This window comes from Electrophorus electricus, chromosome 6, assembly GCF_041902795.1.
Source record: "Electrophorus electricus isolate QZ-2024a chromosome 6, ASM4190279v1, whole genome shotgun sequence".
In the NCBI taxonomy this organism is placed as follows: domain Eukaryota; kingdom Metazoa; phylum Chordata; class Actinopteri; order Gymnotiformes; family Gymnotidae; genus Electrophorus; species Electrophorus electricus.
Window position 1 is genome coordinate 35,927,185 of NC_137502.1, and position 23,611 is coordinate 35,950,795.

A 23,611-nucleotide genomic window follows, 5' to 3' on the forward strand; every position below is an offset into this window, starting at 1 on the left:
TGATCAGATGACAACAGCAAAGTGAGCAGAGTTAGTTTTGTGGTGTTGACAACGTTAAAGATATTTGCAAGTAGACAGTCAGTGGCTACATTTACATTCATAGATTTCCGTGAACTGTTTATGTGCACCATAAATGCATCAAACAGATACATGTATCTGTGCCCATTTTCTCTCTCTCTTTCTCTCTCTCTCTCTTTCTCTTTCTCTCTCTTTCTCTTTCTTTTTTTTTCTATATATAAACATTATAGCAACTACCACATCAGCATTCCGCACTGTGTTGACTCCCAATACCTCTAACGGTAAACTGGTCACACTTCTTTACACACATTTCTTTGAATTATGTTATTATATAAAGAAATAAAAATAATTAACTAGTTACTTTCTAGGTCAATCAAAAAAAATGATCAATTTTAAACAATTTTTGTAAACACTTAAGTTTGAGCAAAAGTCCATATAACTTGCTGCTGTCATTTTGGAAACTCATAAAAGCTTTTATTGTTTTATCTTGCTGTGATTCTGACATTAGTATTTAACTAGAAACACCACTGTATTATAAACACCACTGTATTAGAAACCACTTGCAGGTGTTCAGTCTTGCTTTCTCCATGCATCTTTCAGATTAGCCATAATCTAGCCTTTCACAAGTTAAATTTCTGGCCATGTTATTATGCAGATTATTGTTAAAAGATTACTACTGAGCAGATAGTATTTGTATGTTAGACTGTTCTCAACACAGCACCAATAATAATGTGGCAGGGGTGCAATTGTGGCTTGTGCACTGACTTCAGTTCATAGACCAGCAGAATATGAAAGATTGTGTAAGAAGAAGGGAAGGAGCGGGGGTGGAGAAGAGTGCATAGGTTGACTTTGGGGGAGATCATTCTAAAAGTCAAGATCCAAGCTGCATTGCTGTTGAAGACATTTATGGAGTGAATACTGAAACAAAACATTTTATCACATGCATTTATTTTTCTCAAAGAAATACATTTTAATATGTCTTCATTACAGGTTACATTACAGCAATTACCACAGCAGGAATGTCAACATTCACGACTGGGTTCACCACTCCCAATACCACTAACGGTAAACTGCTCATGCTTCTCATTTCCTTAAATTGTCATTTTCTAAAGAAATAAAAATAAGTACCCAACTAGTTACTTTCTAGGTCTATCAAAAATTGATCCGCATGGAACATCAGGAAACAGTACCCATTTTTTAGCAAAGGACCAAATAGCCTGCCGATATCCTTTTTGGAAACTGAGATCATAGTTTTAAAATAAAAGTTTTATCTTGGTGTGTTTTTAATATTAGTATTAGTAATAGAAATTTATTAGAAACACCACTGTATTAGAAAACCCTTGCAGGTGTACAGTCTTTTGGTTTTTTCATGCATCATTCAGATTAGCCATCATCTAGCCCTTCAGCAGTGTTCATTTTCTGGCCATGTTTTTATGCACTTGAATGTTAGAAGATTACTACTGAGCAGACAGTATTTGTATGGCAGATTGTTCGGTCAGCACCGATAAGAATGTGGCCGTGGCATAATTGTGTCTGGTGCACTGACATCAGTTTATTAAATACTGTTGGGCTTTTACAAGTGTTAGTGTCTCTGCAGGACTGAGAGGAGTTTGCCACCTACAATAACCATCTGAAAGTGCTGATGTGCTCAATTGCTGCAGGACAGAGAGGGGTTTATCACCCATAATAAACAGTGGGTTTAGGTCTGGGTATGTGTTTTTAAAAAATCAGATGTATAATGTAGACCATATATAAGGACATACACTGGAAACAAATGTCAATACATTCTTCATAATTAGGGGCTTTCAGACAGGAGCAGTCACTCAGTTTATGATCTAGTTGTAGATTTAGATCTCCTGTCAAATATTTGGAGAAGCTAAATATTAATATTCATCAAAGAAAATGAATAGCTGCACATTAAATAAATTCTTCTTCAAAACAGTTGGCCCAATTTTGACTCCACGACAACTTCACTTAAATAAACCAAATATTTTATGGTTTACTCTGTACATCATGCAGTGACTGGGAAAAAGGCAATTTCTTTCAGATATGACAAAAAGTAGATATTTATAAATCCAATATTTAACATTAATGCACTCTTACATAAACGCACAAACACACACTCTATATACACCGCAGGATAGTAGAACAGTGATGGTTGCATTTGGTTCTAAATTCATGGTAGCCAGTAGCTTGGCTATTGCTGCTAATTGTTACATGGAAACAAATGTTAAATGTTACAGTCTGCCCTCTTAACTAGTGAGCAAACTCATTCTAACATATTTGAGATTATACAGTCTTTTATTCACCTCTCCATGGCTGTTAAACCTCTCTAGACCTACATCAGGTTTAGTATTTTTGAGATCAGCTTGTGTTCAGTTGAGGTTTGTGGTTTCCATGATAATCTTCACTCTGTATTGGGATGTGTGTGTGCACGTGTCTCAGTGTGGTATGGCTGCTATTAAATGTAAAACAAAAATGCATTTTGTGCACTCTTTTATGAGGTACATTAAAAAGGCGCATAGTGTATGAGCAACATTTTACTTTCCAAGTTCCAAATTTCTAAGAAAACTGTGTCATGATTTTTTATTACAGTGACTGTTACAAACCCAACCATTGACCCCTGTATGCAATATAATGAGCTGAGCGACTCCTGGAGAGCAACAAACAACCCAAACCTTTATAATGCTACCTTTCCATGGGGGCAGAATGCATGGTGTGACACCTTTATCAACTGGAATGGCTGGTATCGGCTTTTCTACTTGGGAAAAAATGTCCAGATGCCAGATTCATGTGTTACTGAGGGCATGTGTGGCACATATATCCCTCTTTGGCTCAATGGTCCTCATCCACAACTGGAAGATGGTGTGGTCACACGGCAAGTGTGTGGGAGCTGGAACAATGACTGCTGTTATTACAAATCCTCCCCCATCCAAGTGAAAGCTTGTCCAGGGGGTTATTACATATACGAGCTTGTCAGTCCGACCAACTGTTTTTCAGCTTACTGTGCCGGTATATGATATACATTAACACAATCACAATTTTTCTTAGAAATATCAAAAGCACATAATATTAATTTGAAAATATGGGTTGTTACAGATGTTGGCAACAGTAAACCATCTACCACGTCAGGAACACCAACTAACACTACAGAACCCATAACTACCACTACAGACCTACCACAGCCCACCACAGTGGTCACCACTTCCATTAAGTGTAAACTGTTCACATTTCCTCTTAAATTTCCACTTTGTTCCATGTTTATTAACTTAGTTTTTATTTTTTTTAAATAATTGCCTGCCTTATTGTCTTTGTCATACATCTGAAATGTCAAAATGTTAATCTATAATGTCATATTGAACATTTCCATGTTTCTATATTACTATAAATTGCATATTAATAAAATATCATTTTAAATAGCACTGGAAATTCTTAACCAAAAATAGTCAGAAAATAATATTCAATATCTCAGCAACTATTACAATGAAAAATTGACTTTTTTGTTTGAAGTTTTTTTTCTTTTTTGTCCTATAGCAAAAGTGGAGTCCTGTGAGGAGCTGAACTGCACTGAGGATGAATGGTGTGAGGAGAGAGATGATGTCTATGGATGCTTCTGTAATCAGGATGAACCTAGATTAGACCCAGAGTCTTATGGTAAATACAAATTTTAATACACTGGTGTGGAACATACTCAAAGTAATTTATTTAACACCATTTGATGAAAATTACTTCTGACTCACACCTTTCTTCATGCCCCTTCTCTGTGTTCCAGATGCTAGTGAAGTGTGTGAGGGCAGCTCTGGCACAATATCTCTGTCCCGCTGTCAGCTCTTTAAATCTGGTTTCCCTGGTAACACCCTACACCTGAATGACCCCAGCTGCAGAGGAACAGTCCAAAATGGCAGACTGGTGTTCCACTTTGATAATGATGATCATGTCTGTGGCACAAACCTCATGGTACAATAAACACTACTCATGCAGGCTGAAGTTTCTGCTACCTGTTAAATAAATAGCATGCAAAGTACTCCAACTCCGCTAAATTAGTCTGCCATACATGTTGTGTAATGGAATGCATATTTATCACATACACTGACCTTTTCCTGACTAAATTTAACTTTTACCAATATCTACAGGCCAATGGAACTCACATCATATACAAGAACTCTATCCAGAGCACAGGCAACTCAACAAAAGGCCCCATTAACAGACAGAAAACACTAGGACTGCAGTTCTCCTGCATCTATGAGCTCACTCAAACACTTACTATGGCCACTGCATTAAACCCTCTACAGAGGTGAGGCAGAAAAGTGTCTGGGGTCTAACAAATCTCTACTGACAAAAAGCACGAACATATTTGTGAGGATGCCATGACAGTTGTATTACATTTATATTTTTAATTTTATTTAATGTTTTGTACAGAGAGTATTGCCAAATACTAATCAGTGTGTGGTTGTACTTTTCTACAGCATAGTACACAAGACCCTTCCAGGTGGTGTGGGGATGTACCAGGTCAGAATGATTCCCTATCAGGATCCTGGTTTCTCCCACCCTTACAATGGCAGTGCAGACATAGAGGTCAATCAGAGGATCTATGTCGCAGTGATTGTCCAGGGGGTGGACAGCCGTCAGATTGCTACAGTGATTGATTCATGTTGGGCCACCCCTGAGAATGAACGCAACTTTGCTGACCCTTGGCACCTCATCATTAATAAGTATGGGGCATTTTCTTTATCTGTACATGCAGAGCTAACTAGAACTTTAAAAGCTTTTGCCAACAGGCACTTGGGAAATGTTGGGACTACCCAAAAACTGGTTTAACTCTTTTGGTTTAAGCATGGATTCATGTGTTCTTTTTAAAATCAGATTGTAAGATTAAATATCCACAATGTTTTTCAGGTGCCCTAATCCGGAAGATAACACAGTGCAAGTCCTTCAGAATGGTATCTTCACAACAGCCCGCTTCTCCTTCAAGATGTTCACCTTTAACAAATACCCCTTTAACAAGGTCTTCCTTCACTGCTCCATTCACCTTTGCCTTCTGCAGAACAACAACTGTGCAATGGTGAGTTCTGACCACTGCCCCCATCACAGAGGCACAGTGCTAAATAGAGAGCTTCAGCAATGCAGTGTAAATACAATGTTAGTGCAGAGAGGTAACAATAATGACTAACAATGTAGAATGATGACACACAGAATATATGTAGAACTGTAATACTCTCTTACCAAAAGGAAAGAATTAACATCCATTTTTCTCATTTGAGAAAATGTAAGTCTTACTACATATAAGCATTTCCAACAGTGTTCTCCACACTTTAATATACATTCATATATTAATATGCATTAATGTTGTATTGATGGTGCAAAAACATGCCTTGTTCTTCCAAAAAAAAAGTATTAGAAACTATAAGGTGAGCTCAAACCCAGGTGATGACACCAACAGCCTACTGGGTGAGCAACCACCCACTAATGGTGGGTCCATGTGCAGAACAGTTAGATTGTGGAACAGGTAAAACAAGAAAAGTAAATAACCAAAGGGGAGTTGAACCCCAGCCACTATGTTGGGAGGCAGACAAAGACCCACTAGCCTGCGACAGCTATAAAACTACCTCTGCGTGTATTGCCCTTCAGAGAAACGGAGAACGACAAAACTAAACACCCCACCGAACGTGGGAAAAGGGAGAAGCAAGGACACCACAGGAAGAATGGCAGCCCTGATGCACTGGGGAAAACAAACTAAAATTTCTCAAACAAAACCAGAAAGGAACTGTAATGGCTAAGGGGCACCTCAATATCCAGCTAGGCACTTGGCTCAGCACTTTGACAAAGACCCAACACTGAGTGACTGGGTCACTGGGCTAATATAGGCCTAGCCCAGCTGTTGGGTGTTAAGCCTGATTAGTGGCGTGCTTGACTCGAGGCCTCCCTCTGGTGGCCGGAGGTGCCCTCGGCCTGGCACCAACCCTTACAATTGTGAAACATTATGAAAGTTTATTGGAAAGGAGTAAATTGATTTCATCTAGAATGTGTTCACTCTTGAATATGTTAGTCTCTAATGATTTATTCTCCTAAATGAGCAGTAATGTTTATTAAATCCTTTTGACACCATCACTGTTTCTTTTTCAGCATTGTCACCCTGGATACCACCACAGAGCTGAGAGGTCTGTGGATGCCCATGACACCTCCTCCATCTCCATGGGGCCTTTTATCAGGACTGAGAGAAGCAGAGGTGAGACAACACAGCAGTCTCCATGTTTGCTTAGGTTTCAAATATCTAACATAATTACTGATGCAATATGAATAGTAACACACCTGCCGCAGGACTCATTCTGAGTTTACGTTTATAGCACCTAATAACATCACCGATATTAATCTTGATTTGAAGTGTTTTGGTTTAATATTCTGTATGAATGTGACATTTTTCTTTTACAGGCATATAGGTTTTAAAACTAGTCAGAGTGTCTTTGTGGATCTCCTAACTGTATGGATCATTCACTGAAGATCATGTGCATGCAAACAAAAAATATTTTCTACTATAATCTCTACTAGGCTCTACTATAATCTCTACTAAAATAAACTAGAATCTCCTTTTGTCAATCTGACACTAGGATCAGAATATGAAAATCTGTTTATTATTTTAAATCTCTGATCATTCCTTTATGAAAATCTTTATTTTATTAGGTTTATTTAACAATGAATGACTTTCCATAACTTTACTGAATTAATGTTGGTGTAAAATATGTAGTGCACCTTGCATAGTGATCATGAAAAGTTTTAGATTTTTGTTTTCACATTTGTTGATTTAATTTTCAAATTTCTCACATTTACCTTTAATATCTGTTTCAATAAATTTCATTATTAGCAAGAACAATGTTGTATGAGTTTTTACATTTGTTATTTCTTTGTTTCTTTTATTTTTCATCTTGCTTACTTGCTGTACACATTTAACCATACTATCTGTGACAATATATTTGCTATATTGAGAAACAGGAAAATATTAAATACATTCAATATAAATATAATATAGTCATTCAACATTCAATATAAATATATTATAATATAATAAAACAGTACTTTTGAGCATAATTGAAAATATGAAAAAACATTAATATTTATGTATGCAAAATATTAATAGATTCCCGAATAGATATGTGCATATTGCTCTCTCCATTTACCACTTTGTTTTGCTAGAACTATCATAACAGCAACATTAGGCACCACATCTAATTACCATGTCTAGGAAAAATACTCAAAATACTGTAATTAAAAATAACTGAGGTAGACTACACAGCCGACCATGCACCCTTCCATGTGGCTAAAGTGGACATACATATCTTGCTCACACTTATGTTCCTTTAAAATTGAAGTGATACATTCAACCAGTGTGACAAAATCCAGCACTGAAATGTGACAAAAGTTGGTCATATGCTCATCTACCTCGTTCAAGGAGGGTGCGTCCTCCTGCCAGGAGAGCTAAGCTTGTAGCTCGCCTCTTATGCCATCCACAGGCTGTGATTATAACCAAGATTCTGGATTTAACCTTAATAAATCTCACTCCTCTCAGAATTTGCATCTGTCTCCCAAACGCTCCATGTTACAGAATGACCAGCCCACCAAGGACACAGTGAAGGACCGAGACTGGTATGTGTTTGTTTAGCTGGGACAAAAGTCCAGCTTTTCCCACACAGTGCGAAGCCGCCACCAAGCCAGAGACAACAAATCCCCTGGTGCTGAGGGTACACACGCATCTCATCGTTCCCTGGAAAAAAACAGGATCCTATGCATTATGATCCCAGGTAAGCACCATGAGCATGCCTGTCTCTAGGAACAAGCTGCAGTGCAATATGTGAGTAGATGCAGTGAATGCACAGATAATTGTTGGTTTGGTTTGCCCCTTGTTGTGTTATCCATCCTTGTGCCTGTTTCTGTGCCTGTTCCTGACCCTTTGTTTTTGTCCCTGTGTCCATTCATGTGTCCATTCCAGTGCCCATTTCTGTTTTTGTTCCAGTCCCATTAGCCCTAGACTGGTCTATGTTGCATTTTTGTTTTCCTCATCTTTTGTACCTCCGGTCATCCATCCTTGTTTGTCATCTTTTGTTGTGTTTCCTCATCCTCCCTCCAATCCTTCTGTCATCCCCAGTCTGTTTGTGCTCCCACTCCACTGTCTGCATCTGTTCAAGTTCAAAGTTCAAAGTTCAAAGAGGTTTTATTGTCATTTCAGCTTTATACAAGTACACAACAAAAATGAGACAATGTTCCTCCAGGACCATGGTGCAACACAAAACAACAGTGCAACAGACAACATGCTACACAAGTGCAAACAGTCCAATATAGTGCAAAAATGTCATTAAATAAACATTAAATAAACAATAATAAATACAGGCCAGGACAAATACAAAATGAGTAGACAGTGCAATTATTTAGTCCAGTACACAGTACTGGGCATATGTAAAATGAGTTGTGCATAGGAATCAGTGACATGCTACCCTGAACATAGCAGTCACCGGTAGCAGCCAGAACAGTTCAGAGTACAGTGCTGGTTTAGTACAGTACTCTAGCAGCAAGTAGGATAATGTGCAAGACTGCAACAGGAATGCATAGTTTATTTGTGTGAGGTTTGACTTCAGCACTAGCCCGATGCAAAACAATGTGTGAGTGTGTGTATAGATATGTATGTATGTACGTACGTATGTATGTGTGTGTGTGTGTGTGTGTGTGTGTGTGTGTGTGTGTGTGTGCGTGTGTGTGTGTGTGACTGTGTATAAGCATGTATAGAAATGCCCATTTTGGAATCTGAATTGGAATTGGAGTTAGCCAGAGTTCAGGAGTCTAATGGCTTCTGGGAAGAAGCTGTTGCACAGTCTGGAGGTCCGGGACTGGATGCTGCGGTACCTTCTTCCAGATGGCAAAAGGGTGAACAGTTCATGTGAGGGGTGTGTGAGGTCAGTATTCAGTATTTCAGTCAGTCAATCAGGACTGTTCTTCTGCAGTAGTTTGGTAGCATTGCTGTTATTCCACAAAGGTAAGGTGTGCTTATTTCAACCATCAAACACACAAGGGTGAGACATCACCTGTTAGGTAGTCACTACCAGTAAATGAGTGTAGTGCCTTATGGGAAGACATAGGATAGTTTCCTTGAACAGGTCAGTTCAACCATGTGGGTCTGTGTCATCTTTAGAATGCCCATAAACCTGAGTTAAGCTGTGCTTTGAAAATTATAAAGTGGTCAGAGTGCACATTACTTTCTGTTGGTTCCAGGTTCGAGTCCTGGGTAGGGTGGCTGCCTTCAGCCTTTGATACATTCTCTCTGTCACTGTATTTATAAGTAACATTCAGGTTGTTTTTTCTATGCTGTATAGCTGGTACTTTATTATTTACAGTATAATTTGTATATTATCATTACAATAACTCCCTCATTCTCGTATGTAACTAATTGACTTGTATTATGATAGTAAATCTTGTGTTGCCTTCAAACCTCATCTCTTTAGATAGCATTATATAATGTAAATGTTTAGATACTCACTCACTAGAGTGAAGAACCATCTAACACCATAGTATTGCATAATTTATAGACACCAATTCCCTGTAAAGTATATTACATTTTATTATATTTTTATTAGTTCATATTATATGCAAATAAAGGATTATTTTGAAGGTCTAGGAGAATCCCTTTGATGCACCTGAACACAACACCACCTGAAGATATTGGTGAAAAGTTACAGATGGATGTACTGACTTCACTAGACTACCACTTTCTCAGGATTGATGGAACTTTATTCAGAACTGAACATTTACATGTTCCTGTGTTCATTTAAAACATATTTGACTTTGTCTGGTGAATGTTTGTGACATGGGAGGCTGAGAGGGCGAACACACTCACGGAGATGCATCACTTCTTATCAAGGAATACAAATACTCTGAGTTAGGGATGTATGGAATGGAAGACTTAACTAGAGAGAAAGCAGACAGACAAGATGAGTACAGCAAAGGATATGTTTAATAAACAAACAGAAAGTAGAGATCTATCTACAAGAAGGGAAATGTAACAAGACACAGGATAAAACTAAATACAACAATCAGGTTAACAATATCTGGAAAGATAAACCGAAATGAAAACCAGAGGTGGCCAAATTAAACACAGACAGAAAGACAAGAATAACCAAAACTACAAAAAATGGGGGCAGGCTAAGCATAAACCAAAGCTAACAGAACTAACAGGAGGATTAATAAATAAACAGCAGGAAAGCTAGATGAACAAGGAGAACTAGTGAGACTCAACAGAAGGAAAAGAGGAACTAGGCATGATTAGGACAACAAACACAGCTAAACAGCAGAAGAACCAAGTTGAACGGGAAAAGCTGAAAGAGATAAATCAGGAATGAATGGAAGATAATGTGCCAAACCAGATGGAACAGGTGGAGCAGAGTGAATGACCAGCAAAGATTGAGATAAAATGTAATGTTCAAGACGCTAAAGAGGGCTAAATGCGAGACGAGTGGAAGAAATCAGAAACGGGAAAAGCATCTCCAGTGGCCATGGGATGTGGCCACAGGAACAGTTTGAGAGGATGGCTGGTCCGGTAGGTCCGGAGGCAGGTCCAGAAGCACAGCCTCAGTAGGCACAGAAGTGCTGTGGGGCAAGGGCATGGGAGTGACAATGAGTGTGGGAATGACAACTTGAACGGTATCCACAACAGCGCAAACAGGAACAGGCTGACTGATGTCCACCACACCGGGAAAAAGAACAGGAATAGGCTGGAGTCCACCACACCTGGAACCAGAGAATTGGTTTGGTCTTCCAAGGAGCGCACAGAAAGAGACCAATACAGCCTATAGAATGGAGCTGGTGGGACTTGAGAGCCAACCGTATGCCCCCCCCCCCCAACCACAAAAAAAAAGGAAGTTATGTTATCCTTCAGGGCAGCTGGATTAGGGAGAAAAGAAATTGAGGGAGAACTTTATTCTACAACACACTAAGAAAAATGTTTCATTACCCCTCCGGCCATCTGGACGGGGCTCACAGCAGCACATCATATTTTGCAAACTCCCATAACATACTGAGTTTGATAGAGAACTTTTAAAAGTGTTAGCTTCTGTTTCACGATTAAATCTGCCACTGAATTATCCAGACCCTCCAAAATTAAACATCCCTTTATGATTAAGCCAAACCTTTAAAATGCTTGACCCTGTCAATATGAGTTTGATACGTCTTATCTTCTTTATTGTTGTGGGTACTGCACCGATTATAATAGTAGAACTGTAGAATCCATAAAATCCATAACATTAATGTAAATATTCATTTATTCTATTTTAAGAAAAATCTACTTCAGGGTTTTATTTTGCATTTTTATTGGCTTCACAACATATTGAACTGTTTCAATATAAAAAATTACAAACATTGTACATGTGATGCTATCTAATGTACATTATTACAATTCAATATTTAAATAATTGGTAACTACAGTAAAACACCATAAATTCATCCTACACTTCATCCTGTTGTTCATGCTGTATTGGACAAAAGCATCTCATCCACTTCACACCTGATCTTCTGTCTGTTGATTGGCTGACAGAGTTCATCTTCAATAATTTCACTCTGAATGTTTCTTATCCTGATAGCACTGCCTGCCATCACTATATTATGAATCTCTTCTTAACTTAGCATGCCCTCTGGTGGCCGCTCATGGAGTGAACAGAAGTGGCTGCATGGGAATTAAGGTGTCTTTGCAGATGTGGGCAGGCTCTGGTGCAGAGTACTGCTGAACTGGTCCCAGAGAGAAAATCTACAAAGAGAGAGAGAGAGAGAGAGAGAGAGAGAGAGAGAGAGAGAGAGAGAGAGAGAAATCAAATCAAATCAAATCAAATCACTTTGTAATACTGCACTTAAACAGAAATGAAAATGAATGAAAATTGTAGCTACTTAGCCTGTTATATCAGAATACACAATATGTACTAATCATTATACACACTAGAGTCTAGTTTCATTAATCATTATACAAACTAGAATCTAGTCTCACAGAGGACCGAATGCACAAAATGCACTAATCATTACACACATTAGAGTCTAGTCTCATAGAAAATACTGTTCCATGTCTCATGCAGGTTTGAGGATAAGCAAAATGACAAAAATATACAAAATGTTCTTTATTACAAAGAAAACAAATCTGAGCAACAGAGGAGGTCAATAATGAGAGTGAACACTGACTAGCTAGTGACTAGATAGTTGTGGACAATCTTAAATCTCCTATGGGACTCTGTAAATGTAGGATAGCTATCCTTGTCTTCTCTGATTGGTATGCTCTAATTTTCCAAACTCAGTGGGTTTCTGATTTTCCTAATTCTCTTTATTTGCCCTTGCACAGCCTGCAGTAGTCAAGTTTATAAGTCAAGTTGACTAATGTGAAAAAAAAATGCTTTGGCAGATAGGACCAACCAGTGGACCATTTATTACAATTTAATAGGAAATAGATATGCATTATAGTAGTGCATTATATATATATATATATATATATATATATATATATATATATATATATATATATATATATATATATATATATATATATATATATATATACTGCCTGGCCATGGCATCGTTTCCACAAGCTTCCACAAGCTGTCCAGAGTTGCATTAATTTTTCCCCAAGATGTTGTATTAATGATGGGAGATTTGGACCACTGTGCAGTCTTCTCCAGCACATCCCAAAGATTCTCAATGGGTTTCAGGTCTGGAATCTGTGGTGGCCAATCTATGTGTGAAAATGATGTCTCATGCTCCCTAAACCACTCTTTCACAATTTGAGCCTGATGGATCCTGGCATTATCATCTTGGAATATGCCTGTGCCATCAGGGAAGAAAAAAATCCATTGATGGAATAACCTGGTCGTTCAGTATATTCAGGTAGTCAGCTGACCTCATTCTTTGGGGACATAACGTTGCTGAACCTAGACCTGACCAACTGCAGCAACCCCAGATCATAGCACTGCCCCCACAGGCTTGTACGGTAGGCACTAGGCATGATGGGTGCATCACTTCAGCTGCCTGTCTTCTTACCCTGGTGCACCCATTACTCTGGAACAGGATCAATCTGGACTCATCAGACCACATGACCTTCTTCCATTGCTCCAGAGTCCAATCTTTATGCTCCCTAGCAAATTGAAGTCGTTTTTACCAGTTAGCTTCACTGACAAGTGGTTTTCTTAAGGCTACACAGCTGTTTAGTCCCAATCCCTTGAGTTCCCTTCGCATTGTGCGTGTGGAAATGTTCTTTCACTTTCACTATTCAATATATCCCTGAGTTCTACTGTTGTGTTTCTACAATTTGATTTCACCACCCCACAATGACTTTTTTTTTTTTTTTGTATATATATATGTCTGGATTCTTGTATCCCACTTATGGGTACTACAGGAGCGAATCTTGAACAACACACACCTACTGATTTGAACTATAACTATACCATAATAAACTCACAATCTCAAATGTTTAGTTTCCTCACTCCAGTGCCACTAGAGGGAGACAAGTCTGTGTGTGCATACTTCATTTACACTCTGTTCTTTTTTATTAACACTTTCCATAACCTCTGTATATCGGTAATTTTTTCAGTATCTCACTGGGATAAAATCTCCAAAAACACTAAGTCATTTTGGAAAAGCAATTAATATTCATGTACAATATTCTTGGCTATTGTTCCAGATGTTTCTCTCCTGATGCATGCCCTTCTTCATTGGTGAAATACCATTGCTGAATTCAGGATAGAGAGCCTGGTGGCGTTGGCTGACGTAGGTGCTGTGCTGAAATTGTCTGTATGCCTCAGACCATCTGCAGACAGGGAAGGGTCATTCCTCTTCGTGTGAACCTGGAGTGTAGGTGTAAGATAAGTGCTTGGTTATTTTGCTACAATTAAATCTACTTTAAAATAACTGTGTGTAAAAGACAAACTGTATGTGCTGCAATATAGAAATTAACTTTGAAAAAAGTTATATTGGCTGAAGCGTCTGTTTTAGCAGTGACAGTGCTGATTATTCATGTTTGAGCTGTATTATGTAGTTTTTTCTAGGTAAAAAGCCATGACAACAGAATATGACATGTGGAATGGGGAGACGTTTCAAGAGGGAGACAGGGATGCTGTCATCCCCCCCCGAGCTGTGCGAGTTTTCTCTTCATAAAGATACCCTATACACATTGTCAAAGCCACTATCCTGTATGGTACTTCTATTCCTTTTTTCTTGTTTTATGTTTCTTTTTTAAAATCTTATGAACTCAGTGAATTACACAAGCATATGCCTCTGTTTTGGTGGCAAGGGGCTTCCGAAACTTAAGCAAATATGTAGTTAACATTCCAGACAGCATTCCAACGTCCTTAGATGTCAAACAGATATGAAATACTTCAGCGCACACAACTCCAGAGCTGCAGAGTGCAATATGGCCTTGACTGGAAATTGATAACATTTTTCCCCCTCAAGCTTGATAGTGAAATTTGTGAGTTGTCCAGTTCACTGAGATCCCCATTCTCACAAGGTAGGCCAAGCCACTGTGTCTGATTAAGCAAATTATAAGTATTTCACTTTATTGAGATCAGACCTTCATATACTTCAGACAGGCCTGCTTAAGATGTATGCAGTTGCCAGTAGCAGATTAAGCATGCATTAGTGCGTTAGCAATCATTTTAACAACTGTTCTATACCCGTAGTACTCACTGGCTATTTTATTCAGTATGCATACCATATCTTAGAAGTACATTATCTAGTTGTGTAGATGCAGGCCATATGATAATGTGCACCTCTTTGTGCTATTTGGCCCGCCTTAGCTTTTGATTGTAAGCCACATGTGCGCTATGTTTCAAACAAAGTATGTGGCATGTGGTGTAGGGCAGGTGGAGCAGTGGCATATCATGCTGCTGGGTCATCGCGGGGTGGGGAAGAGCTCCACGGGCAACACCATCCTGGGCCACCACAGCTTCAACACGGACATGCAGCTGGCGCGTGTAATACAGCAGTGCACCAGGGCAGATGCCAGCATACAGGGCAGGCCCGTGGCAGTGATCGACACAACGAGCCTCAAAAAGACCAAGCATATGGAGAAGAAGGTGTTGCAGGACATCCTGAAATCCATGTTGCTGTGTAAGCCAGGGCTGCATGCCTTCCTGCTTGAGCAGCCCATTGGGAACCTCACCAGGTAGGACAAGGACATGCGCAAGCTGATTGAGAGCATGTTCGGAAAGAGAGTGTGGGAGTACACGATCATTATCTTCACACACGGCGATCGGCTGGAAAGGATGCCCGATGATGTCATCATCATAGTCCCTGTCTCTGATAAGGCGCTGCGCGAGTTCATCCGCTGCAGCAGCAGAGGGTTTATGTTCTTCAAGAACATGAAGAGCTGCAAGCAGGTGGTGAAACTCATGGAGAAGATTAAGACTTTAGTAGCGATCAACGGCAGGAAATACTGCACCACAGTGCTGTATCTGCACTCTGAGAGGAAGGTATGAGAGAGGCAGGAGGAGATTCTGAGGAAGGAGCAAGAGCTGGCCGAAATTTACAAGGACAAAGGCAGAAACAGAAGCCCTGGAGAGAGGAAGAGGAAGATGTGAGGAAGCTTGCAGAGAGCTCACAAAAACACAAGGTTTCCATTAGCTTAATGAAGACTCACTCCTTTAGCACTAATAAACTAAGTACAGATGTCAACTAAGTACAGATGCCTTAACAACCTCTGACCTCATTCTCTCTGTTCACTACTATTGTACAATCAGGTCTTCCTCTCCCTAGAGATTCAGCATTTGAATGATCCAGCACATTTTGTCACGTGTAGCACAGTCTGAATTAGATCACTGACGAACAAAATATAAGACAAATCGACCTTATAGCTACCACGAGAGTTTTAAGATCACTTTGTGTTTAAACTCCTGGGTCAGTAACAAACCAATCAAAGTACAGATGCAACTGTGCATTTACCAATGCAAATAACATATTACTGTAAGCTTTCTTTAAAAATTATTTTATGACGACATGCAACTTGTAACTCAGCTTGTAACATGATGTGAAATGTGATCTGTGTTTATCTGATTTATGCGTTCACAATTCTTGTTCTTACTTCTGGACTGTTTATGAAGAAACATGATCAGATAATATTATTTAATTGAATGGTAATCAGTGTAGGTTCACTAGAAACACAGTGCTTTTCTTTGTTGGGTTTATTTTGGACAATGATGATGAGGATGATGACAACTTCTCATAGGACAGCTAAAAGATGAAAAATCAAGCCTGATTTTGAAGAATGTGAGTAGCTATGCTCTATTGTAATTGTTTAGACCATAGGTGTCCACCTGGCCAGAATACCTTGCATAGTGTTCTTTCCTTATCAGCATTATGTGTTCTGCTGTTCATTTTCTGTTGTTCATGTTACTTCCAGCAAAGCAGTCTTTCACTTTTGCTGCTTGTTTGTGCATATGTATGGGAATCAATAATTGTCCTTTCTAAGTAATTAAAAAGGAAAGATTGTACATCTAGTGTGCACATCACCATCACTGCATTCACCATTTCACCAGGGGACCAAAACCAATAAAGCGAAAGCTTTTTGTAGTTTTTCATATTTTATTCCATAATAATAATAATAATAATAATAATAATAATAATAATAATAATAATAATAATAATAATAATGATGTCCTTTCAATGCAGTTCTCAGTTTCGCCACTAGAGGGATAAACTAGCAGCGCTGGCAGAAGGTTCGCTATCTTATAATAAAAAGTGGCATGCTTCCAAAAGTAGGTTACATTAGCATATGAAGGCTTATATCAATGTTGCATACAATTATAATGCTGCATTCTCTTGGAATACTTTATAGAAATAAACCTGTTTTAGCTCATGAGTGTTTGCGCATGTAATTTCTTTTCTTGGTTATTGTTAATGTGTTATTTTCTGTTTTATCTAAACCAGGTGTTACCTGGTAGAAAGGTAATATACATATTTTGAATGTGACTGTATACTTCGACCAGGAGGACTATAATATTTCAATCAATTATTTGATCTCTTTTTGATTCTTTGCTCTTCGCTGGAATGCCTACTGCACATAGGGAACACGTTTAGTGCAGTTGGTAACTATACGAAGGAGTGCGTGACCTTGACTGATTGGTTGAGTTGCAGTTTACCTGAGGTGTCTGGTTAGACATACATAACTTTAGGGATATCTGGATATCTTGTGTTATTAACGCATCTGGGCTCAGTTAAAATATACTAGAGACTCCACCACTTATAACTTCCAACCTATACACGCAAATAAATTAAGTAGGTTATATATTAATGGTCTGACCGTTAGATTACTTGTAAGCTCCGATATTGTTCTTTAATTTAGCCTTAGTAATCAGGATAACGGTTGATTTGATCAAATAATTATCCAATCACAGAGGTATTTGAGTGACGTTTTTCAATATTTGTGCAATCACCTTCGTGAACTGGAGAACGGCCTGTATCATTGGCTACAGTCAACCCGAATGTGTCAACGTCACAATAAGTCGACTGGAAACCTTTGGCCAAGCGACAAACAAACCGAAAACGGAAGGTAAACTGTTAGCGGACGGCATTTGGATTATGGTTTACAAACGTTAATGGGTCGGTCTGGTGCTTCTTTTCTTGCAAAAATGGCTCCTGATGACTTTAAACTTGCGGATGTTTTCTCATACGGAAGTCTCGTGCACGCAGTGGCGGGAGCAATGGTAAGCAGGAGATGCAGGAAAGTGTCGGCGCGGCGCATTAGTGCGACTAACATTAAAACTTACTCCCTGTTCGCCGTTGCAATGCTGTTCGTGATATAAGCCATAAGCTGTATATGTTTTTGTAAGATTCTGTATTAACATGGCAACACAGTATCTTATTTCCTGCAAGTCTGCGGACATTGTGCATACTGTCATGTGTAAGGAATGTTAGCTTTACATAGCCTATACATCGCGAGTTTTGCCACATGCTAGTTCACCAGAAAAACGAAAAGGAAAGAGAAACATATATTGCTAGTCTTTCATATTTGTGTGTATACTGCATTTGCTCAAGGTCTGTTTTATGTACTTACATGGTACAGCTTGAGTACTGTATACTGTATAAAGGGAATTATGTGTGTAAGTAGAAGAGGGGAATTAAGAAGAAAATAATACACACTAAGACAGATAATTCACCTGTTTGTGAACATATACATGCTTGGGTCATGTTGTGTGACTGGGTGTTTTGGCATGTGTGTAGGGCAGTATGACAGCAATGACAGTTTTCTTTCCCCTGGACACCGCAAGGCTTCGGCTGCAAGGTAATCACTGACTCTCTTGTCCACACTGTAGCCAGCAGCAAGTCTCACTCTCAGATACAGCACGCCCTCAACATGTGACTGCAGACCTGCCTCAGATTTCCCTCATAAGTCACCTGTCAGACTCATTGTTCACGACAGTCAACCACGTTTGCATGATTTTGACAGGCACGTGTTGGGGCTCTCATACTGTGCGCTGATCTGGCACATGCTGGGTCTTGCATGCCGCCTGTGTTGTTTTGCAGTGGATGAACAGCGGAAAGCAAGGTCCACCCCAGCAGTTCTGGCTGAGATTGTGAAGGAGGAGGGCCTGTAAGACCTGTCCCTCTGCACTCCCTCACACACACACGCACTGCTCTTACACTGCTGAAGCCTCTTTACTCATGTGCTCTTTGGAAATAAACTACTGCCTTATTGTCTAAAGGCACTGTACAATATCAGATCTTTTGCCTCTCCTTTACTGCATCACTTTCTCTGTCTGTTTAATAAATGACTGCAAACTTCTGTTAATCTCTGAATACTCTCTCTCCATCTCACAGGTTAGCTCCCTACAGGGGTTGGTTTCCAGTCATCTGCAGTCTGTGCTGCTCCAACTTTGTCTACTTCTACTGCTTTCACAGTCTGAAGGCCACATGGCTCCGGGGTCAGCGGTCAACCCCAGGCAAAGACTTAATTATCGGCATTGTTGCAGGTAAGCTCTCAAAGTGACTGATGAAATTAACAGATAAAATAAGGACATACTGTGCATGGTACTGTATTACCTATATGACATCTGAGTTTTGTAGACAAGCCATATTTATTTAACGTGATATTTTTACCTGAACATTCCAACTTCGTTAATAGTGCAAGCAGGTAGTAGATTCCAACAACAGCATGCTAGCTGGTGTCTACTGCTTCTGTTGTCTCAGTGAGTGTTGAAGGTATACTACCTCAGACAAGGACTGAACATGGAAGTCAGTGCTGCCAGCTGATATAAATGCAGCACAGTTTCTGTCAGCCTGTGGCCTTTCCACATAATGTAAGTTCACTTCTAAGGTCATGGGCAAAAGTTAAGACTAGCACAATTTTTTTTCAGAAAGTTTGCTGCTTCATTTTTTTATGATGGCAATTTGCATTAACTCTAGACTGTGAAGTGATCAGATTAATTGCAATTAATTGTAGTCATTCCTTGTCATCATTTTTCATCACAAATTACTGCATTCAACAAAAGGATTTTTAAAAAACTGAGGCAGTAAACTTTGTGAAAACCAACATTTGTCAGTCTCAACTTTTGGCCATGACTGTATAAAGGTAATCTAGCCTCCTCATGTAAGATGACTGCTAAAGTAATCTAGCTCCACCTAGTGTAAAATCAGTACAAAGGTAATCTAGCCTCCGGGTGTAAGATTACTGCTATGATCATCAGACCCTCACAGTATAATAACTCTGGTAAGATAACCAATCCCCTTGCAGTGGACGCTGGCACACATGCTTTGGGTCATGGTGCAACGCACACTCACCTGGAGGATGGGGTTACCCCTCATCTGACTACTGTTGCACTGACTCCTACTTCAAAGAAGCCATACTTACCGGTCCATTGTTGTGTGTGTGTGTGTGTGTGTGTGTGTGTGCAGGTGTAGTGAATGTTCTCTTAACGACTCCGCTCTGGGTAGTCAATACCAGACTCAAACTGCAGGGGGCCAAGTTCAGAAATGCAAACGTACAACCCACACAGTACCATGGGATTATGGGTAAGAAGTGTGTGTTCATGTTTATGGTGTTACCTGTTTGATGGACTTCTCTGCAAGGAGGTGTGTGTATCTGTGACTCTCAGTTCACTTCTACAACAGCAAGACCTGTAAATAGTACATTTTTCTTTTTTTATCCTCTATGATAACTGCTCTGTATGTACTCAGATTATCAGATACCATTTGATGTCAGACCAGCTGCAAGCAGAAGTCCTGCAGTATATGTAGCAGAGGGAATGATCCATGCTGCCTGGGGGCGGGGCAATTAATCGAGTGCGATCAGAGAGAGTCACACAGCTTGGTCAAATTTGGGATTGGTGTTGTTTATTTTAAGTAATAAGCCCCCCCCCCCCCCCCCCAAAAAAAAAAAAAAAAAAAACTAGATGCCTTGGTGCAGATTGTCCAGAGAGAGGGAGTGGGTGCTCTTTGGAATGGCACATTTCCTTCTCTGTTGCTGGTACTGAATCCTGGTGTGCAGTTCATGATCTATGAGGCTTTGAAGAGGCAACTGAGGAGAGGGGTATTACGAGAGGTGAGCACCCCACAAACCTCACTGCACTCTGCTTTGAATGAGAATTGTGACTGATCATTAATCCCAGAATTCCACTGTACTGAATGCCATCATGCGACTGTGCAGTTTGTGTCTGACATTAGTGCCACATTTGTCTCCAGTGCCTCGGCAAATGCAGCACTGGGAATTTGTGGGCTACAGATCTCCTGCTACATTACTCCACTGTCCTCTTTGCATCTTGTAGTTGTCCTCTGTGGAGGCGTTCCTGATCGGAGCTGTTGCCAAGGCAGTAGCTACCACGGTAACCTACCCACTGCAGACAGTTCAGTCCATCCTACGGGTGAGATGTTAACATTTCTACAGTTGGGGAAAGATTTATTTTAGTTTTGAATTAGTAGTTTGAATTTTGTATAATCTCAAATGTTTGTTTTAAGAGGTTTGGGTGTGTGTGTGTGTCTTTCTGATTGTGTATGTGTTGGTCAGTTTGGTCAGCACAGGCAGCCAACAGAGCAATCCAAACTACTGAACAGCCTGAGGAGTGTTACATACCTTCTAATTAACAGAGTCCGGTAAGCACACACACAGCCAGCCAGGAATGTTGCATGCTAGATATCTTCTCAACAGAAAAATACACCCAGAACCCTATAGACGACCCACCCTGAACAATAGAAATGCATGTTTCAGTTTAGTGATGAACTGTTGTACTTTACCACTAATGACTAGCAGATTGTTGCCCCTAAGCAGTTTCAAAGTACTAAACCATATCATTATTATAAACATTCCACACCATAGTTTAACACACTGTTTTGTTGTTGCACTGTGTATGGCAAGTCTGTACTCCTGTTTCTCACTGAGTACTGTTGCGTTGTGTTGCACTGTTGTCATGTTGTAGGAGGTCGGGTGTACAGGGGCTCTTTAAGGGTCTGGAGGCGAAGCTGCTGCAGACGGTCCTTACTGCTGCGCTGATGTTTCTGCTCTACGAGAAGATCACTGCTGCCACCTTCAGGGCCATGGGGGTCAAACAGCGGGTCCCCTCCCGCTGATCACCTCAACTGGTGGTAATTCAGGATGCCTTGGGGCTGCCCTGGCTTAGTAGCTGCTAGGCTTTGTTTGTTTGGTCCAAGTTAAATAGTATGTATTTTTGTATTTCTGCAGTTCTGTGTACATGCGTGTTCAACATTTGTGCTTTTGCTGTCAGTGAGGCATTTGTAGCCTGTTTACAAACATAACTGCAGCTTTCCTCCATACCACAGGGAACAGCAGTGAACGCTGGTGCTCGGAGCATGTCATTGTGGTCATTTAGACCATGCCTTACAGTCTGATCTCACAAGATGTCACTGTCGTCTCTGGCTTAAGAAGGACACTGCAATTCAGTGTTTGTTATTCAGATCACTTGTATTGACACTTCTACAATGAGTTGAAACTGCAGAAGTTACAAATGTGTTTAATTTTCTTGGTCAATCACAGCAACTGATTGATTTGAAAAATAAATGATGATTAATTTTAAGATGGGTGACTGTGCGTGTAAGGTGTAATTAGTCTAGTTTCCAGACATGTCTGTTAAACTAAAGAGACAGTCTGTCTCCCCACCTAAAGGTTGTCTTGGAGTTGCAGGACTGACACACAGTGGCCAGTTTCAGAGATTGTGAACTATTTTAGACATGGCAGCCTCTATGACCCACTCTGTGGAGCATAAACTAGGTCATTCGGGGACTACAAAGCAATCTAATTCTTCATCTCGTTTGCGGCACTTTAGAGAAGGGGAAAAAAAAAGTTTTTAAATATTGTTTATATATAATGAAGAGCCTGCATTCCAATCCACTTTTTGACATACAAGCCCTGCTTGACCAACTTCTACTCTGTTTCTAAAATGAGCACCATTTTGGGCAAAATTTATAAATAGACATGGCCAATATCTATTACAGAAGAGTAGCCTGAGCTTTCTGCTTCAAAGGGCCGTCTCAGTAATGTAGCACTACTGTAAAAGTAAGTGAGAAGTAATGGAAATTAATTAGAAGTAACTGACTTCTTTGGCTTAGGTTACATTACCAGTAATCTTACAACCCAGACCTGGTTGTAAATGTGTTTTACATAACAATTAAGACTCATCAATAAATTGCAAATATTACACTGTTTTTAATAATGCTCTATGAAAGTGATCTTTTTGTTGTTGTCGTCACCAAAAAGTATGTAATCTAAACATTGTCTTGGATTACTAAACAGAACCTGGTATCATTTGCCTGTGAAGCTAGAGGCAAGTGTTAAACTTCATTGCCCAAAAGTTATTATTTTTCAAGTCTACTCATCACATATGTATGGAGAAAGTGGGGGCCCTATAAATTGGCAGACATGCTAAAGAGGGAGGTTCCTGAAACCAAATATAGGTGAAAATCACATACCCACACTTTTTATAAATATGTTTGTACACATATTAAATGTAATAGCCTTGTTTATGAATAATACTTATTTCAAAAGGTCACTGTTCTGTCACTTACAAACCATGCTTGATAGCACAATCCTAACATTCAAATTAAGTAATAAAAAAAAAAAAGTTATAGAAAGTCCGCCTATTTAAGTTTGTGGGGCAAAAAAGTAAAAATTGTTGCCAAGTGTAATCAAAATGACCCAAGGACGCGAAGCACCTATCCTTACCCTTTTCAATCCGATATACAAAGGCACACAGTGGGGGCGAGGGGGGGGGGGGAGAGAGACTAAAACAGGAGTTTGTGACTAAATCTGTTAACTACAACTATTGCACTGATTTTAAATATTGTTTAGATTTATACAAATAAAAATGCCTTAAACATGTAGGCAGAAACATTTTATTTTCTTTGTGCTCATCCTATTACCACAGTGGAAACTTGTGACGTTTTTAAGCTTCATGTCCTTTAATACAGAAACATAGAAATAGCATTACATCACATGCCACCCACGGGTCTCATCCCATCTCTCGATTACGTTGCTGGGAAAAAAATTAAAAATTACTTGTGTCATGACATCTAAATCCAACTTTTCATCATGACGACAGCTCTCAGAACAGTCGATAAAAACGTTTTCTATAGACAAAACAAT

At 39.5% G+C, this 23,611-nt stretch overlaps 3 protein-coding genes across 21 annotated transcripts in view; all 3 read left to right on the forward strand.

Annotated features, from left to right (window-relative positions):
• LOC113589463 (uncharacterized) overlaps positions 1–6,886 on the forward strand; it is a 38,266-nt gene extending 31,380 nt beyond the window's left edge. Inside the window, exons 35-45 of one of the 2 annotated variants that reach the window (XM_081716692.1) lie at positions 249–299; positions 1,009–1,083; positions 2,614–3,030; positions 3,118–3,234; positions 3,553–3,672; positions 3,791–3,975; positions 4,152–4,312; positions 4,485–4,730; positions 4,915–5,080; positions 6,142–6,244; positions 6,448–6,886. In XM_081716692.1, the coding sequence (XP_081572818.1) occupies positions 249–299; positions 1,009–1,083; positions 2,614–3,030; positions 3,118–3,234; positions 3,553–3,672; positions 3,791–3,975; positions 4,152–4,312; positions 4,485–4,730; positions 4,915–5,080; positions 6,142–6,244; positions 6,448–6,455 (1,649 nt within the window). In that variant the 3' untranslated portion in view covers positions 6,456–6,886. The remainder of the gene's footprint in view (positions 1–248; positions 300–1,008; positions 1,084–2,613; positions 3,031–3,117; positions 3,235–3,552; positions 3,673–3,790; positions 3,976–4,151; positions 4,313–4,484; positions 4,731–4,914; positions 5,081–6,141; positions 6,245–6,447) is intronic. The other variant, XM_081716693.1, reaches the window with a different exon arrangement.
• Positions 6,887–7,508: 622 nt separating this feature from the next.
• Positions 7,509–16,869, forward strand: LOC113589462 (GTPase IMAP family member 7). The gene is given in 4 exon segments (XM_081715200.1): positions 7,509–7,811; positions 13,709–14,533; positions 14,884–15,558; positions 15,561–16,869. Coding segments are annotated over 3 exon segments (972 nt in total). The 5' UTR covers positions 7,509–7,811; positions 13,709–14,379; the 3' UTR covers positions 15,704–16,869.
• Positions 16,870–17,535: 666 nt separating this feature from the next.
• LOC113589459 (peroxisomal membrane protein PMP34) overlaps positions 17,536–23,611 on the forward strand; it is a 35,082-nt gene continuing 29,006 nt past the window's right edge. For 12 of the 18 annotated variants that reach the window (XM_081716712.1, XM_081716714.1, XM_027029134.3 and 9 more), the window contains exon 1: positions 21,576–21,597. Coding sequence is in view for 2 of the 18 variants with exons in the window: in XM_027029140.3 (XP_026884941.2) it covers positions 17,619–17,726; positions 18,244–18,304; positions 18,547–18,613; positions 18,841–18,992; positions 19,915–20,031; positions 20,412–20,560; positions 20,784–20,879; positions 21,023–21,108; positions 21,432–21,582 (987 nt within the window). In the remaining 16 variants the exon portion in view is untranslated. Of the gene's footprint in view, positions 17,727–18,243; positions 18,305–18,469; positions 18,614–18,840; positions 18,993–19,914; positions 20,032–20,411; positions 20,561–20,783; positions 20,880–21,022; positions 21,109–21,431; positions 22,047–23,611 lie in introns of those variants that run through there. The other 6 variants (XR_014124332.1, XR_014124334.1, XR_014124333.1 and 3 more) reach the window with 4 other exon arrangements.